We start from the raw sequence: 18,318 nt of genomic DNA on the forward strand, positions 1-18,318 counted from the left end.
AGCCACAGAAATGGCAAGTTTGTCTACAAAAAACAGCTCAATGCATCCTGCAGCAACATTATCAGACTTTTGGGGAATCCCTTAATCCTCTGGCAATAAGGGAAACCTCATCAAAGTCTTAATTCATCTCCCGACTTGTTTTTTCTTTCACCTCTTATGTTATAACTTTACACAAAATGGTGAATCTTTGCTCCGCAGCCGAGGTGCCACTTCTTTTCCAATGCACGGAAACTAAAGAGGTACGGCAGCGTGCAAAATCGTAGGTTTATGAAATGATTTGGGATGTCATGCACGGAATCGTTTAGGAGGAAGCCAGGAGGCCGCTGTTGTTGATGTGTTTGTAACTTCCCTAGTTATTTTAACCCAAAACGAAGATTTTTTCTGAAACCTAACAGAGTAGTTTTGCAGCGTAAACCTATAACTGAATGGTTTTGCAGCATATTTTTAAAGCATTTTTTTTTCATTTAACGAGCGGAAAGTGACACCTGGTGCAAGACGTCAGGTACAGAAGCCACTGAGGCCACAAGTGGTGACAGCACACTGGATTTCCTAAGACATCGCTTATCAGCCATTATGTAATAAAGCATTGCCTTCACTCCTTACTCCAGTAAACTGTATCCAATCACTGTCCAGAATGAGACATAAAGGTGATTATCTTATACTCCTGAAGTGTCCTATTGTGGTTTGTTGCGGCTGCAGATTAACCTAAAAGACGAACGTGTACACAAGAGCAGAGAGATAAAGGAAGCCTGTGGATGTTTGCGGTTGGGGGACGTTGTTGATTCAAGAGTCGATCAATGACGATTAACTCATCGTGACAATAAGCTTTGTCCAGAAAGACACAAAGTCTAACAAAACGATGGCCTTTCAAAGGTTTTAGGCCGTTTACCCAATTAATATCCACAGACCTTTTCTCCTGATGCAATTTATTCCTTCCTGTGACGCTGAAGAATATCTGCAGCAGTCGCTGTGTGGACTTTCTGCGCTCACATCTCCAGACCAACCTACCACGGCTTTATGATATGTGAAAACATGTCAATAATTGTTTAAAAACATATCGGGAAGACCACTGAGCCTTTGTGCACATCTTGAATGTCCTTGTCGGGCCATGTGCACTTTACTATCTCACTGAAAACAGTCTGGATGCTTCCTCAAGACTCTTATTTGTGTAAAAGCGTTGTGATGGCTGTAAATGTTGAGGGACGTAACGCACATTACTGTGGCCGTGTTAAAGCTACCAGGTTTCTACCTTGACCTTTGCATTTACTAAATCATTTAGAAAGTTTGTATTTCTTCGGATTGTAGAAGACAGCATCTTTCAGTCATGCATAAACATTACAAAAATGAAATCCAGCGCTGCAGTCTTCGCTTGCTCTGTCCGACGTTGGGGAAATTAAACCCATTCGTATAATAACCAACTTTCTAAGTAATCTATATAATCCACTTTCAGAGAACGTTTGATCCCACGAAAAGGAGAGGGGGAGGGCTTTGCGAAGGAAAACACGCTCATCAAAATGAGCAGGGGTCAGATGGCCCTGCAGCGGACACACATGTAACCAGGAGGATGTGCTCTCAGTCCCCGCGGCGTCCATCTGACCAAACAAGAGGCTTTCAGTCCGGACAACAGACGAGAGGGCCTTCCCCCGGGGGGCGGCCCCGGCTCCCAGAGCGAGGAGCACGCAGGAGGAAGGTGAATCACAGGACATTAGGTGAGCTGCATGCCTGTCAAGTTGTGCGTGCCTCACAGATTTAGTTGTGCAAACGTTTCTCAAAAGGCAGAGGGGCTTAAGATTCATAAATGGCCGAATAAGAAATTATTTTCTGTCGGAAAACTGATTGTAAATGGTCCCGATCTCAAGTTAATGTTTAATGCCGATGACCTTCGTGATGATGGAAGGTCACTGGGCTAGCTCACTCGCAGTCAGAAATAGCTGACGGTAGGCCAATGCGGCTGGTTTGACCCCGAGGGGTCAGCTGGGCCTTTAAGACCAGATACTGCTGGGTATGAAGACGAGGGTTCGGCCTTCACGGTAACTAGATGTCAACCCAAATAAACACCTCGGGGGGATATCCGAGCGCTGGCCAAAGCATTACCAAAACTCCAAGTGGAGGACCATCTTTTGGCGACATCGTGGTCATCAGAGACTCTGAGAATCTGTGACAAGCAGCACTGGAACCAAAACGGTGGCGTTTCCGAGGACCAGGGTCTCATTTTACTGCAGTAGGTTCTTGATCCTCTGCTCCTGCTCAGTCCTGGTCCTCCAGTCCAACACACCAGCAACACGGCCTGGGTCTCCAGCATCGGCCTGGGTCTCCAGCATCGGCCTGGGTCTCCGGCAGCGTGGGAGCTCTCCACTTCCCGCCAACTGCAGGTTAAAGGGCGGACCTGGTGTTCTTGATGACGAGCATCAAAAAGAACCGCGTATAAATAGTCGTTCTTCTTGCCGGCGGTCTCGTTTACTTGTGTAGGTCATCGAGCATCAGCAATGATTTAATACCGGTTTACAAACCAGTTTAACATTCCTTGTGAGAACTTGCTGTTAGAAACATTGGAAACTGTACACTTGTATTAACAATTGCACAATGAATCAGACACCTGCACATTCTGCACTTTCTGGGCCACTGTTTACCGTCTCGGTTTTCTTTAATGTCTTTTTGCTTATTGTAAACAAGTACAAAGAGCAGAAAGCGGCGTCAAATTCCATGTATGTGAAAATGTACATGGCCATTAAAGTTGAAGATAATTCTGATTCTGATGAGGGAAAAATCCTTGAAATCCTACGTGAAGCAAATGCAGCCAACTATCACCTTGTGAGAGGAAGTAAGAGAGATGATTGGCTCGACTAAAAGTCCGATCCGACCCGGCACAGGTGTGCTCAGAGCCTCAGACCCAAACCACCTTCCACTCCAGCAGAGGACAGGACATCTCCCTGTGGCTGAGGAGCTGCTTCTTTCTGACAGTCGCAGATGTTTCACAACACACTGCGTGCGTCAGTGTTTTTGTCGACCTCAAACATCAACAGTCTTTCAGGCGAATCGCAGACTCCACCTTGAAGGGGTCACATCAAAGAGAAAGGTGCAAAAGTCTGTTTACGGTCGAGCACAACACCAACAGCATTTACGCTATTTCACCCGCACGAGCCAGCAGAGCGCCGCTGTGTCCACTGTCAACACAACGTCAATGCTCACGTTCTCCTGGCAACGTAGCGGCATTTTCCATGAAAGGAGCATTACCAACGACGCTGTCAAGAAACCCAGGTGTGTGCGTGTGTGTGTGTGTGTGCGTGTGTGTGTGTGTGTGTGTGTGTGTTTCACGTTTCCTTGTATGACCTCACCAAGTGGTTTTCTTTCCCCTTTGACACACATGTACAGTGTATTCACTCTATATGTGTGTATATCTTAGGGCTGGGCAAGTTAACGCGTCAATAAACATGTTAACGCATTAATGGCACGTTAATAACGAGGCAATTCTTAACAGCGTTGATTAGTTGATAATTGACTGCATTTTTTATTTATTTATTTTTTACAGACTTTATGTTGTTTCCTGATAAAAGACAAATGTTACTTCTGGTACCTGTTCAGAAAAAAAAATCTAATTTATAAACTCTATCTGTGTGTATGTGAACTTGTTGTTGCTCCAGAGTGCTGTTATATTGTTCTGATAACATTACTTTAAAGTAAAAGCTGCAATACACTAGTTTTTACTTCATTATTGAATTTAGCGTACATTTTCCTTTGACTACACTTATTTTTATTTATCTAAATTTTCAATTTTCCATTTTCCATTTTCAAGAATGGAAGGAAACAATCAAGCTGGTATTTCCTAGTTAATCTTGCACGTTTAAACATCCTTTATAATAAATGCACTAAATGAAAGACCCCATAGGCATCCCGCGGTAGTCAATGTTACACAGTTAGTAAAATACTACGTGTTGTTGTTGTTGTTGTTGTTGTTGTCATTACGCTTCAATTCGTAGAACAAACCCGATTCAAACCCGATTCATCTTTATCTGCAAACACTGGCAGCAGTTCAAAGATAAAAACTTATCTTATTCAACCAAGTGTGAGTAAATGACCCGTCGAAGGCTGAAGAGTAACTGCAACACTGTTTACACCCAACAGGTTGGAATATTTACCTTTGCCTTCATGGCCCCAGGACACGGTCACAGCAGCGTTAGTGACGACAACCACATCGCTGATGGAGCAGTCTGAACGCTCGATAACCAGGGAATCCGCTTTAGGGTTCGGGATGGAGTTAGACGTTCAAGAGGGGAAAGACACACCGGTTACCGTCTCAACTCTGTTACGAGACGGAAACGCAGACAGCGACCGGCTGCCAGGAACCATCTTCAGACATCCCACGGATGTTTTTCTTATGAACACGGAGATGTACCTAACGGCTGTAAACTGCAATATATTTTCTGGATTGGTTTAGTGTTTTAACCGTAGCTGAAAGTTGAGACCCACGAAGATAAAACAAAGCAGGCTCAATCGGACTGATTGTAAAAAAATATTGCGAAGAGGAAGAAAAAGAGAAGGAGAAGAATCATAATGTTAGCTTTAAGTTGAGCCCTTGCTGGACGCTCATGTACAGTGTGCGTCCCGGTGAGACTAAAGCCTTTAAATTCATTGGAATAAAGGGACTCGATGACATGTGCGCCGCAACATGCTCAATACCTGCGACTGTGGTCGGGGGAACAAACTAAAGCCCAAAAATATCAACTTAATCTTTGCTAAATATGCATCGTTACAGTCTGTAGCAGCTACCAGATGGGCTGGCTGTAATCTATTCTCTGATTGGATTTATGCCCTGAAGAAAATCCCCCCACATCAAGTGATGTGTTCACATTGTAGAAATCCAGTTCTGCTGTATTTTGGTCCTCTTGTCACGTTATGTGCATGCAGGCTTCTGAAAAAAGACGTCATTGTCTTGAAATGACAGCTTGCAGATTGATTCTCAAAGGCCATCACAGCTGCCATCCCCCAGACCTCCAAACCACGACCATAAACTGTACTCTAATTTTAAAAAATCATGTATTGACTTCAACAGGATAAATCACTGGACATTTTTGCGTTTTATTGATGCAAATTTGACTTTAGTCTGATGCCATATGGCATGGAAAACAATACTGACGTCCCAACGCATCCTTCCCCCTCCCTCCCTCCCTTTCTTAACTTTTCCTCCAATCGGCCGGAGCTCTTTGTCCGAGCATCCGCAGCTGCCTGAGGGCATATCGCTCTTTCCTCCCTTTACGGGGACAGAGGAAGCGCCAGTCGACCGTGAGCGTAAGCACATGTAGATGCTGACGACATGTGCACGCACACAAAGACAAGATGCACTTATGTCCACAGCCAAGGACAAAAGCGCAGGATGGCGTGCGCTTACTCGCCGCACGCAGGACACTCAAGTCAGCACGAGCGCCATCGCGTCCGAGCGGCCGTTACTTCCAATGGAAATCCACTCTGTTCTGTCGAAACGGACTCGTCACTCAGCAGGACACACGAGGGCTATTTCTGGCCGCAAACATCGACTCAGCAACTTCTTTTGGGGTCACGGGGAGTTACAGGGGCGTTTTTAATTTGTATTCTCTTGAAAGGAGAGCAGCCTTCAGCAAAGACAGACAGGAGGCCTAATTCGGCCCGACGTGGAGTCCTTCAGAACTTACTGAGAGGTTTGAGGATGCTGTTGCTGGTCTCGTCGTTGTTTTCCGCGTCCGACTTGTCAGAGGTGTTCTCCGTCAACCTCTCCTTTCTGTCCTTGTGGCCGGCTTTCCGGCGGTGGTGCCGCCGCCGCCGGTAGCTCTTGGGCACGTGCACGCCGATGTAGACGGTGTGGTGGCCTGCGAACAGAGGGAGAGGAAAACTAAACAGATCAACTCCGTGAAACATTGGGACAAAGTGATGCAGTTGAATAGCGGCCTTACTGAGATTAAAAACACACAATCCCTCACACAAACAAGAAATGCAACATATGAACATTTGAAAAAATCCCTTCGGGACTTCTACAGTGCTGCGAAACAAGTCCAAAAACCACGAGACCCAAACCCGACCCTGAACGCTTCTCAATTGAGTTCAAACAGGGAACATTCGCACAGTCTCAGCGTAGCGGGGTTAAAGAGGTCACAGGACATTGTCAAAACAAATGTTTGGACAGGAAAAAAGGTCGGACGTAGCAGTGAAGACGACTTAACCGCTTGCATGGCTGCATGCTTGTTATGCTTGTTGGCACAATATCAACAGGACGTGCAGTTTTACATGTAGTTTGGAGGTTTAGGGTCAAAGACGCCAAGCAGACCAGACTGTTTGCTAACAACATGATGGACCTAGATTTCATGCCAACGTGCTCTACATCTGTTTTTAAAACCGCTGGTTCTTTGGCTGCGGTGAGACGTCTGGTTGAAGGGTGTGAAATGTAATCCACACAGGCCCGAGTGATACATTGTGTTTGTGTGTTAACACAAAGCAAAACACAATCACAAGAGCTGAAGCACATGATGAGGTTTGACAAAGACACTTCTGCCACTAAACCTGGTGACAACATAGTGAAGAGGCGTATTATGTACGTTAACCAGACATCGATTTTCGACCAGGTCGTCACGAATTTCACCACAATTAAAATGATAATAATAGTATATTTCAGCACATATATTGACGTTTATCATGTTCTGTCATACTGATATTACCAAAACCATTAAAAAAAACACCAACCAATGTGTTGTTGTTGCTCTTTCTGACAGAACCTGTTAGTACAATAAGCCGTCATCTATTTGAGAAGCTAAAGGAGGCTAACTTCTCCAGAAAGAACCCAGCGATGGAAATGTTCTGCACACACGGCCAGAGGAGGAGGAGACGGCAGGCATTGGCTGTATGTTCACGTTTTACAAAAGGTTTATATGAACCTCAGAACTGTCTTTTATTATCTAGATTGGAAGATTATCCAGTGTAAGACATCCAGTGCACACACTCGATACCATCGCTTAGCTACTGAATCTAGTCGCTTCAGTCGAAACACAGACACCAAACGCTCCCGAGTTATATAAATAGTTCCTGCGCTTATGGAAAAGTACCAGCGACTGGAATCGGCTATAATGCTGCTTTATTTTTTATTAGGTGTACCTAATAATTTGGCGAGTGTTTTCTATAATGACTGCACATTTAGAAGAATGATTTCTGATGATCGTTTTTTGTTGTTTTCTCTTCAGTTCAAGGGTTTAGTTGTTGTGATGTCAGACTGTATTTCAAGTAAATATTGATTACATTTTTTTCACTTTCTTTCTGGTAGCTGTATGATGCAATGCGTTCGCCTTTCATTGAAACCTGGACCACAACGGTCTCCTTCCTCCGCAGAGAAAGAAGAAACCTTTTTTCAGGGTAAAGATCACAAGTCATCCTGAAACAAAAGGCTCACTGCGACCAGTGTCGACCGCCGGGTAGCGCTGAGCCAAGCACAGCACATGACCCAACCAGGAAGTAGCTGAACCCCTCCAATCAGCAGACAATGATCTCTCTTGAAGCACAACAGCGTTCATTATTCGCTCGTACCACAAGGCCTTGTTTTTTTACTTCTTTTTTTGTCGGGGTTCATCTAAATTCACTGACACCAACGCATACCGAGCTACTGCCGAGCTTCAGAGCCGAGGTAGTCCAATAGGGTTTGAACTGTCTCACCTGCAAAGTGAAGGGATGCTGTAAATAAGGAGCTGTTTTTTTCACAAAGTGAGATTAAACCATTACACTTAGCACATACTAGCCTTTTTGTTAAGTTCATACAGACATCAGCTTGTAGTCGGATTGAAACGTTGTTGATGTGACTGAACTTTCCCACAAAACTCCAGAGAAACACATTGAAAACATGTAAATATACACAACATATACGTCCTTCTGTAAGGCCACGTTACTCGACCTGCGTCCTTATCCATGTTCTCTACTGAGAAGTGGCTGCAACCCGTGACGTGAGGATGAATGATGCACATCACTGTTTCTTTCTGTTTTCACGCTCTCATCACAGCGTGAGCTACAGCGTCCCTTTGAACTAGATTATTTCAAAAGCGTGCAAGATTATAAAACTGGATTAAGGATCATTTGAGGACTGAATGTGCTTGTCCTGACACTGAATGACAATTCTTTGGTTGATGCAAATTGTGGCTTCACTGTCTCTTTTATGTGATTTGTGTTTTATGAAGTTTTTTAGAGTAGATTTGTGTTTTTATAAAAACATTCAGGGTAAATTTGTGTTTTTTTTTTTTTAAATTAGGGTCAATTTGTGTTTTTATAAAGTTTTTAAGGGTATTTTTTAGGGTAAATTTGTGTTTTCATGAAAAAAAATAAGGTAAATTTGTGTTATTAAAAAGTTTTTAAGGGTAAATTTGTGTTTTTAAAAAGTATTTAAGGGTAAATTTGTGTTTTTATGTGGTTTGTGCACTCGCTTGGAAATGAGATTCAAAAACCTGAATGGGAATGTCCTGGCGAGTTAAAAGGTTAAATATAAAATACATTGTGTGATGGCCCACATCACACACACCAGAGCTGCTACCTACTGGACTGGTGGTTCAACAAAGCTGTTGATGGGGAGAACATTAAAACACTAGATCCATAGTTCACTGACTAAACACTACAGCAATGTCGGCCGGGAAGAAAAAGAGAAAAATAGACTTCTTGTCCTCTAAACAAAACTCCAACAAACGCTGTTGCAACTTCTGGAAGTTTCTGTCAGCTGAGAACGAGACCTACATATCTTCACAGGGAGCGGGTCCTCTTCACGGAGTCCCACGTGTTTCTACGGTAGCCCAGAACAGACAAACCAAACAAACGCTCTCGCGGCAGCCGTTCACGTTCTCACATGACCTTTAAGGCCACCGTAGTTCTTTAAACATTTGAAAAGGGAGAGGGGCGTGTAGCGGTATCACCTCGAGATGCCACACAACATATTCAACACAAAGTAATAGTTGACTGTGTTTTATGGTGTAGTTGGAGGACACTTAATGACACGCTCGCCCTTTCTCTTCCTCCCTCGCCAGTTTTACATTATATAATGAAACAGTATTATTAATATAATCAGATACCCTGTTGGGCCCTTATAGCAGTTACATTTTGTACTGTAGAGCATATGCTCAGTATCATTGTGCTGCCTTTTGCTCACACACTGGTTCATTAAGTATAATTAGAGAGGACCAAAGACGCAATCAGACCTAACATACAGAAAGTGGGCATTACAACCAGACCTGGGAGCAGATGGCCGTACAGGCCGACCGAAGAGAACGGAGACACGGACGGACACATAGAACTAAAGACCGCGGTGCTGTTAGGGCTGATAGATGAGCAATAAAGCAGAGCGTGAAGACGTTTGCGCAGGCTGAACGGCCACAAGAAAGGAGGTGAAAGAGGAATAAAAAATAGTCGAGTCAAGGAGCTGGGAAGGGAGATTTGCACACTGCCAGAGCCGCTTGTGTAACGACTTCCTCTTCTTTTTTTTGCGTGGAAGAGGAACGTCTTTTGGAGCTGCCTGCAGGCGCACACTGAATGAAATCAAATCGTTGTGTTTGCTGGGAGGTTTGTTTGAGCTCACTAGATTTTTGAGGAGAGGCAACAACCACCGCCAGTTCCCCCAGTAACGGCGCTGCTGGGACCTGCCCAGACCAGTGGGGAGGATGGCAACACGCCACGCAGCGCTGACAGCTTGCTCATACAAAACAGCTTTAAAGGAAATATATACTGTCGGATTAGAGGGGGGTAGAGACGTCGACGGCTTTTTGTCAGAATGAATCATGACTCGTCCCTCTTTACTTCTTCTTCCTCAACGATAATATCTTGAGCCTTTTAAACTACGTCACAGGAATGCAAAGATTTAACTTAAGGTCACTTAAGATGCGAGTGTTTAAGAGAAGAGATCTTGAGCTGCGACGGAGTTCAGATACCAAATGTTTTCGCTGGCGTGAAAAGGCAGACTTATCAGTGTCAGGCAAAGATAATTAAGGCCACTGGGCCGAAAAGCTCAAGAAGTGTAAGAAGTGTCAAGCTACCTCGTCTTTTTTTTTTTTAATCAGTCCTTGAGGCGGGCTGGCGGCCCTGAGCGAGCAGCGGGGAGGAGGCCCAGCTCAGCGGAGACTCCAAAAAGGGAGATTTAGCCGGCAGACGAGGACACACACACACACACACACACAGAGACAGCTAAACGCTGGTTACAGACAGGAAGTTGGAGAGATTGAGGCAAGGGTCAAGCCGAGGCGATGCCTGACAAAATGTTGACCTCCACCTGGCCCCCGCTCAGTGTCGACTCTATTTTATCTTGTTACTACGTTACTTTTAGGATCATAGCATTTACTGCAAACAGAGTGTGCATTACATAAGAGTTAACACACCACGCCACTGTGTTGACAATCTGTCTTCACGGCCATTGGCTTGCATTTAACTTCATACAATGTCATTAGCATGCTTTTCCAGATCGCTTGGAAAGTGCATTTATTAAAGAGCATACGCTTTTTATCACTCTCAAATTACTTAGAAATAAGAAATACTTTATGTTTGACGTACATGTTTCATATTATCCTCATATTACTGAGACCTACATGGGAATATAGTTTGATTTAAAAGCTTATAAAGTAATTTACAGAGATTTAATTAGGGTTCAGAGGAATAATTTTGACCTGGGTTTTGCCAAAACGGGTCCAACAAAGGAACTATGGAACTATTTGAGTACTTCCGCCAAAGAACCAAAACAAACCCTGAAGATCTTGGATGGTCTGGCTCCGTCCCAAAGCTTTTAATCTGCTGGACTAGAACCAAGAAACCCGTGATGTTGGTTGCAGACAGAGGTCGTCACCTCGCTCCTCGGCAACGAGAGGCAGCGAGGAGAGTCGGAGTCGTGAATCAGATTCAAACGGAGCGCTGAATCAATTCTAATGAGCTGGTTCTACAGCAGCCGGGTCCCAAATGACACAAAGGCAGCAAAATTAACACAAAAAACTACAATGAAAGTTAAGAAAAGCTGGATTCTCTCTACAGAGCTGGAATAGAACATGTAAAACTATTTTTATAAAGACCACTCTACATGCCTTATTTGATTGACTCATTTCTAAACAATCAACCCTACAAACTAGATTATATTTTAATTTAACCCGTTGAAACCAACTTTGTCTCCAGAGCTCCTTTTCCCTGTTTGAGTGTTCTCCCTGTGTTTGAGTCGTCGTATGAACCCCAAATTAATTCCATTACTTGGGTTTATTGTATGTATTTGTTCAGCAAAGTCTTGGAAAAAAATATATATCTGTAGAAAAAAATCACTTTTAAAAGATATTTTGATAATAACTATGAACATCCAGCATGATATGAACCAGATTCCCCAAAAAAGCCTCCTGGAGCGTCAATAAAACACCTTTATGGAAAGATTAGGACCTAAAGAATCAGAATCTGCAACTCACAATAAAACAAAGACTTGGCCTGTTAGGAAGGAGTTTCAGTCAAAAACTGTGTCGCTCAGTTAAAAAATGGAAAAATGACGTATTTTATGCCTAAAGATTGTCTGAATGGGGCATGCTGGGACTGAAAATGGGCGCGGGACGATTTTCTCGCACGGTTTCCAAAAGGTTAAAAAACAAATTAGCAGTTCACTAAGATGTTAAATTAAAACGTTTCATATTTGATTAATTTTAAGTTATCGACATGCCAATAAAATATAAATATAATATTTACTTCTCACAAACTATAAGCTGGCAGTCATGAATGGTTCCCCCCCTTTCTCTCTTTGTTGTGCCGTCGGCCTTTGAGGCGATTAGTGAGGTAAACACAGTGTGACATGCTCCGTGCTCCACATCGCTCTCATGCCAGCTCGCTGGACAGGTGAGCGTCACTGTGGACGCGCAGGAAGTGTGACATTTGGCCGTCTCTGAAAGGCTGAAGGAGGTCCTTCCTGTTTCTCTCACTAAAGGCCCTGGAAATAGGAATCCATTCAGAGGAAGCGATTTTTAAAAAAAAAAGCCTTTTAGAGTTTTAAAAAGCATAGTTTGACTCTCAAAAGGAGACTCAGTGACGTCTAAGGAACGTCAGGAACTTTCCTAAGGTTTTACAAACTGACCTTTTTTTTCCTAAAGAAGTAAATCCTTGAAAAAGATATTCATAAAAGACACCACGTTTCTATTGCTCAGCGGTCAACACCGCATGAGAGATAAACTAGACTTTTTCATCACATGCACAGATATTCAAGTGTCACAGGAACAGGTGAACTTACCCTCTACCTCCTCCTCGTCGCAGATGTGCTTGAGCAAGGACGCCCCCCGGTCCAGCACCGCCTCATCCTCCATCCTGTAGTAGTAAAAGAGGAAGAAAGACTGCTCACACTTCTCCTCCACAGACAACGTAGAGCCATAGCGCTTCGGCTCGTTCACCTGCAGTAGGTTTGGACTGGGGTTCAGTCGGGTGCTGCTGGTGGCGCTCATCTCCGCCCATTAAAGACTCATTGACGGACACGCTACACGGCGGCGCTTTGAGCTCTGCGTTTCAGTAAACTACCCTCAAGTGAGGGAATGCGTGTCGTCCTTGAGGAGGGCAGAGTGCTCTCTCGATAGGTACGATGCAACGGATTTAATCTGCCGCAGAGGGGGGGTGAGGGAGAGGACAGGAAGTCTCTGCTAATTGAGTGACTAATGCTGGTCATGCTTTGGAAACGATTTAGAAAAAAAACGCAGCTTGGCTGAGACTTGAACCCCACCGAGATCTGAGTCCGCCTCTGCCACACCTTTTAGAAACTGAATCAAGGTGATGTGGTTTTTTTTATTACTCGGGGGGATCTGAAAAAGTATCAGTCAGTGTTGTGTCTAATCAGTCACACGCCCACGCCCACACACACACACACACACACTACAAAGCCTCACCATCTGCTCGGTAATGCCTGCCAGCCCCCCCTCTCCACCACCCTCCACCTAAGAAACAAGTGGGGCATCACATGTCTGTCTACTCATCCGCCCTTACAGGATTACGCCGGCTTTACTTAAATGACAACACTCGCAGAGGCACACAACAGGCCGGCGTGCCGGAGCCTCCGCTGCTCTCCAAGACGACTCCACGCCTCAAATAAACCCTGCTGCTTCCCAACGAACAGCGGAGGAAAATGTTTCCTTCGGGCTAGCGCCGTTTTTTTGGCAGTTGGGGCAATGCACAATACAGACCCTCAGTTGGCGACTAATCATTTAAGTCTTTCACACTAACGGCTCATTTACCCGCATACGCGTTAATCGTTGTCAGGATGAACAGTGTTGGCAGTGCTAGACGCTGTCAATAAAAAAAATATCTGATAACTACAAATTTGCCTGTAAACGTGTGTGACAAGTGTATTTACATTTAGAGCATGCTTAGTTCCTTTAAAAGCACCTTCGTTGTTGAACATGAAGGATGGGTCGCCACCGCAATGGCGTTACCAGAAACATCAAAAGCTTTAAGGGCTGGCATCAAGAAAGCCCTACGTTTGTGTACAAGTAATTTGATGTCGATCGGAATAACCAACTAAGAGAAGAAAGCCAAAGTATAGAACATTTTACTTCCTGTTACCACGAGGTGGCGCTATGACTCTAATTAAAAATTAGACTGCACATGTCTTCAGGCCTGGAGTCTCATCAGACATGTGAAACCTGGACAGGATCTGATGATGTGGAGTCGAGTTACATGGGTTCATTCGTTCATGGCGAAGGATCAAACTTCCGTGATGCTCCGACTCGACGCCGTTCAACGGATCCTGATAATCTTCAAGATTATGCATTATCAATGTTGTAAGTCTCTTTCGACTCATTTTGAGAGCGATCTGAATAATCTGTGAGGAGGAGGGTATAAAAGTAGAAAACATGTAACTTCCTGTTGACACTAGGTGGCGCTATGACTAGGATTAAAAATGACCATATGATGTCTTCATGACATACGAGAAATATGGAGCAGATCGCGTAATGTACGGCCGAGTTAAAACAACTTCCATTTTTATGAAAAAATGGCGTCTCTTTGCCGCTGCTCTGCGCGCACATAGTTCGATATTTTTTAAATCCTTTCATAACTTTTCCCTGCAAAGGTCTCAATATCATATTGCCAGAATTTTAAATCAATCAGATTTAATCTCTAGGAGAAGTGCGTTATATTATGACGCCTGGAAAAAAGAAAAATGCCAAAATTGGGCACTAGGGGGCACTGCAGCGCCCCCTAGTGTCTAAGTATGGTTCATATTTCTAATATTGTTGTTACAGATTAGTGAAAGGGTTCATAATAAATCGTTAAATCTTTATTTCTTTTTTATAAAATCAACTGTCACATGAAGTAAGAATTGGCCCAAAAAAACACTTTTGTATTAATATTAATTAGTTGTAACAAGAAGTTTGTTCAGTGTTGAGGAGATTTTTTGTTTTGTTTCATGAAGTAGTAACGAAATGTTGTGACTGTGTCCAGTAATCCCTTGAATTAAGAAGCTTTAGTGTCATAATTTCTGTAATTTTCTCCAACTCAGTCCATTCTAGGTCAAAGGGGACTGGACGACACGGCTCAGTGCAACAGAGTCAGAGGTCAAAGGTCAGCTGCAGAACAGCCTCTTCCAGCTGTTCAGGATTCAATAAAAAGACATTCTCTGCTCGTTGCATCATAATCTTCATCTCACACATACCGATGGATTCAGTTATCAAGTCAGTTATTAAGAAGTAATCAGAAGAAAAGTAGCTTTAGAACGATCCCACCACTGTCAAATCATCAGTGTATATATATATATATAAATTGGGCAAATTATATTAAAATGCCACATTTAGATTCTAGAGAAAGTTTTGGTTCCTGAAACATTCATTTTTAAAATACAGCCGGCTGATGGATGACTCTGAAGCCCCTGCAGGAGAAAGCAACTCAACTCTGATGTGTGAGTGTCGGCTCCGGTTCAACGAGTGAAGCGTTTTACAACAAGCAGCAGGCTTGAGCCGCAGAGTGAAGCTGACCACCTCTTTCCTCTCTGGACTCAACCAGCGTTGCTGCCGTTACCGGCCTTCCTGCTACCTCCATTGCCACCTATGGAACGATCATGGACATAACAGGCCGACCTCCACTCTGCCTCAGCAGACACGTCTGCACCCAGGTTGCATTTCTTCACTCAACATTGTCAGAGGAGGCGCCGCCGACGTGTTCATGTGAAGTAATTCAGCAAGAAAAGAAAAATAAAGTGTTTTGCTTTGTGTATAATGCCATCGTTGCGTGGAAACTATTTGTAAAGAGAGGTGCATTCCAGGAGTTATTTAGTGACGGACAAACTATTTTTTTCCCCTTTTGTCATTTTTTTTTCAAACGCTGCACGGCGGACAATTTACAACACACGGTTTCCCTCTTGCTTCTACCTGCAGTGTCAGGTTTCTCTGCACGAGGATGTTGTGCATCTTCTCTTCTTCTTTCATCCCAGAATAACAAGGAAGGTATGAAGAGACAGCAGAGTTTATGGTTCTAATATTCCAATAACATGACTATACATTATTTCTTGTTTAGAATTGAAAATGCCAAAGTTTGGAGTTCAAGTTGTGATTTTGTTTTCATGGTGACATTTTTGGTCTCACACCCTCCTTTTTGTGATTTTTAGATCACTGAAACAACTTCTACAATCAATATCCCTTTCAGCAGCACAAAACCTGTTCTTGTTTAACAGGAATAAGAGGAAAAGTACAGAATAAAAAAAAAAGCAAAAGGGGATTAAGGACTTAAACTACCAGAAGGCAAACATTATTTCCAGATTTAATCATTTAAAATCAGAATTTAAGTTATGTACATTTTGATTATCAATAGGTAAACCTTTAAACAACCGTAAGACAAAATGTGAAAGCAATCAAAAGTTGACAAGCTGTTACTTTGCACTCTTGATTGTGTATAAGCTGCTATCTGTGTGTCACTTCACAGATAAGATACGGGGCCCCCTGCGCTTGCAGGGCCTCCAGTAATCTGCATGTAGCAGACATTCTCTATCCCTTTGGAGAGGTGCGCGTGTTCCCCGGTCTGTTCACAAGCAGATGCAACTGTTATGGGATACGATATCTACTGTCGTATGTGAATAACTGTGTCCGGGTCACGTATCCAGTATCCTGGACTCCAATCAAGTTTGGAAAGTGGAAGCCCCTGTGAGAGTGACGGCAGAATGTCATCAGATGTCAGATTTACCTGAACCTCAAAGGCTTTCTCACGGCACAATAAAAGGATGCGTGGAGTCTTTTGTTAAGCGATAGCCACGCTGGGCTTCCGTCTGACAGCAGTTTTCACTGTGAATGAGGAAGAAATTCAAAAGCAGCTCGGGTTCAGCTGGGACTCAACAAAACCTGGTATTGTGGTGCCAATATCATCGTGGAAAATGTCAAACAGACTTTTGTTTTCCAACTCAAGAAATGCAAAACCCTTTTGGTTTGGTTTGCAGCGCTTTACTTTGAGGACAGCTTTAACCGGTTTACAGATGGTTCAATAAGAGCCTGTTGACCGCACAGGAACCAGAGGACTGAATGAATTACATTACATCTTGCAGGTGAAAGTCTTCTATGTCAGCGGGGAAAGACGTTTTGGTGATGGCTTTCTCACAGCAAGTAGAAACAAATGATGCAGCGTCACCTTGGACACCGATTGCCCTCAAAGTTAGACGACATATGGGTCAGTTTGGTAGCAGTCCTCTATTTAAAAACATAGATAAATTAATGACGCCGGTTCAAATCATGAAGCTGCGACTGTGCAGCATGGGAGGAACAAAAGGTGGTGTGTCTAGAGCCACTGTGGTCCACGCAGGATCTTATCTGAGTTATGTTTTCCTCCAGGGCTCGGAGCCGCGCTTACACTTTAACATTGTCACACTTCAAATGACCTTTGAGGAGCGTGTTAACGTCCAGCTGAGTGTAGTTTGAATAGTAGCACATTTATATCGGACATGATACAGCCCACACTGTCTGAAGGCCGTGTTTGACTCGTCACTACGAAATCACTTGTTCCTAAAGTGCACCTGACAGCCAAGCGATTAATACTCCTATTAAGAGCCGTTTGCAGCCTCACCTTCACACAGCGCCTAATTTAATTTATTCAAGGGTCAAGTAGCTCGGCGTGGAGTGAAAATCTCTCCTGTAAAAAGCTTGTTGAAGTCACTTACTTCTTGCTGCTGCTCATCTCTTCAGGTTGCGTGTGCTGTGTGATAAATCTCCTTAGTGAATGTGCTGAGCAGAGCGGATCACCGGAGCGGCTGCTGATGCTTGACCTGATAAAAAAAGGGAACAAAGGTAATTTCTCTTTACAACCAAATGTCGTCACTGAAAGGAACCACAACAATACCATGAGAGAATACTGAAGGATATGATCACATTAAAAGTTAATGAGTCAGTCTGGTGTAAGGTTTAAAAGCTATATGATTTGATTCATAAACACAAGGCAGTACAATGTGATCAAAGGAGAAACAGAGCACTGAAACAATAAATACAAAAATAGATGAAACATAACGCAAAAACTCACAACAAAAGTAATCTTGTGATCAATTTCAGGACATTTATCTGACTTAATAACCGGATGCAGGTGCTTTGGCTGCTAATAGTGAACGGCACTATCATAAAATCAAACTAGCTTGTCCAAACAAAACAAACCACACTCACGCTGTGCATTTACGCACGAGCCGCCCTGTAATCAATGATGATTAGTTCCCAATACAACTTGAAACCACGCAACTTGCATGACTCAAAAAGCATAATAATAATCTAAAAAAGTGACATGAAGCGCGATAGAGTGGCTGAAGTCCTGGAGGAGCCGGTGTCACGCTGTCAGGAAATGACCCGCAGTATTATTCAACGATATAATGCTCGAGACGCCTCGTTAACGCGCACACGAGGCCTGCGAGGAGGAAGAGGGGAGGGACTCACCGCTGCCTGGTTCTCGTGTGGCTGGTGTGTCACTGCTCCGGTGGCACGAAGGTGAAGAAGTCCACTTCCACGGCGCGGGGGAAGTTTGTGTGAGGCGTCGCACGGCGACTGCGCTCTGCACGCTGCCGCCTCTATCTGCTGCTGGACCATCCTTCTGTCAACGCCACTCCTCCGGTGGGAGGTCAAACTGCTCCACTGCTGCACCATCATCACTTTACCAGCTCCCCCACCACCACCACCACCACCAGCTCCACCAGCACCAGCAGCAGCAGCTCCACCAGCAGCAGCTCCCCCACCAGCCTGGAGTGAACCAAGTCATTGTTTGAAATCAGCAATTTGTGGATGTTATTTAAAACATAAACAATAAGTGCATTGTTGTAGTTTTGCTCAGATAAAATCAATTAAAAAATTAGCAAGCTGATAAAATAATATCACATACCTACAACAA

General features: G+C 43.8%; 1 protein-coding gene across 2 annotated transcripts in view; it reads right to left on the bottom strand.

Moving 5' to 3' along the window:
- The window catches only part of slc4a4a (solute carrier family 4 member 4a), a 51,872-nt gene extending 33,896 nt beyond the window's left edge, over positions 1 to 17,976 (bottom strand). The window contains exons 1-4 of one of the 2 annotated variants that reach the window (XM_068566643.1): positions 17,871 to 17,976; positions 17,114 to 17,218; positions 12,224 to 12,297; positions 5,667 to 5,840 (exon numbers count right to left, since the gene is read on the bottom strand). In XM_068566643.1, coding sequence (XP_068422744.1) covers positions 5,667 to 5,840; positions 12,224 to 12,297; positions 17,114 to 17,130 — 265 coding nt within the window. In that variant the 5' untranslated portion in view covers positions 17,131 to 17,218; positions 17,871 to 17,976. The remainder of the gene's footprint in view (positions 1 to 5,666; positions 5,841 to 12,223; positions 12,298 to 17,113; positions 17,219 to 17,870) is intronic. The other variant, XM_068566642.1, reaches the window with a different exon arrangement.
- Positions 17,977 to 18,318: the final 342 nt, after the last annotated feature.

Source organism: Clinocottus analis, unplaced genomic scaffold, assembly GCF_023055335.1.
Source record: "Clinocottus analis isolate CAN_PGR_092001 unplaced genomic scaffold, fCliAna1.0.p SCAF_7, whole genome shotgun sequence".
Classification (NCBI taxonomy): Eukaryota; Metazoa; Chordata; class Actinopteri; order Perciformes; family Cottidae; genus Clinocottus; species Clinocottus analis.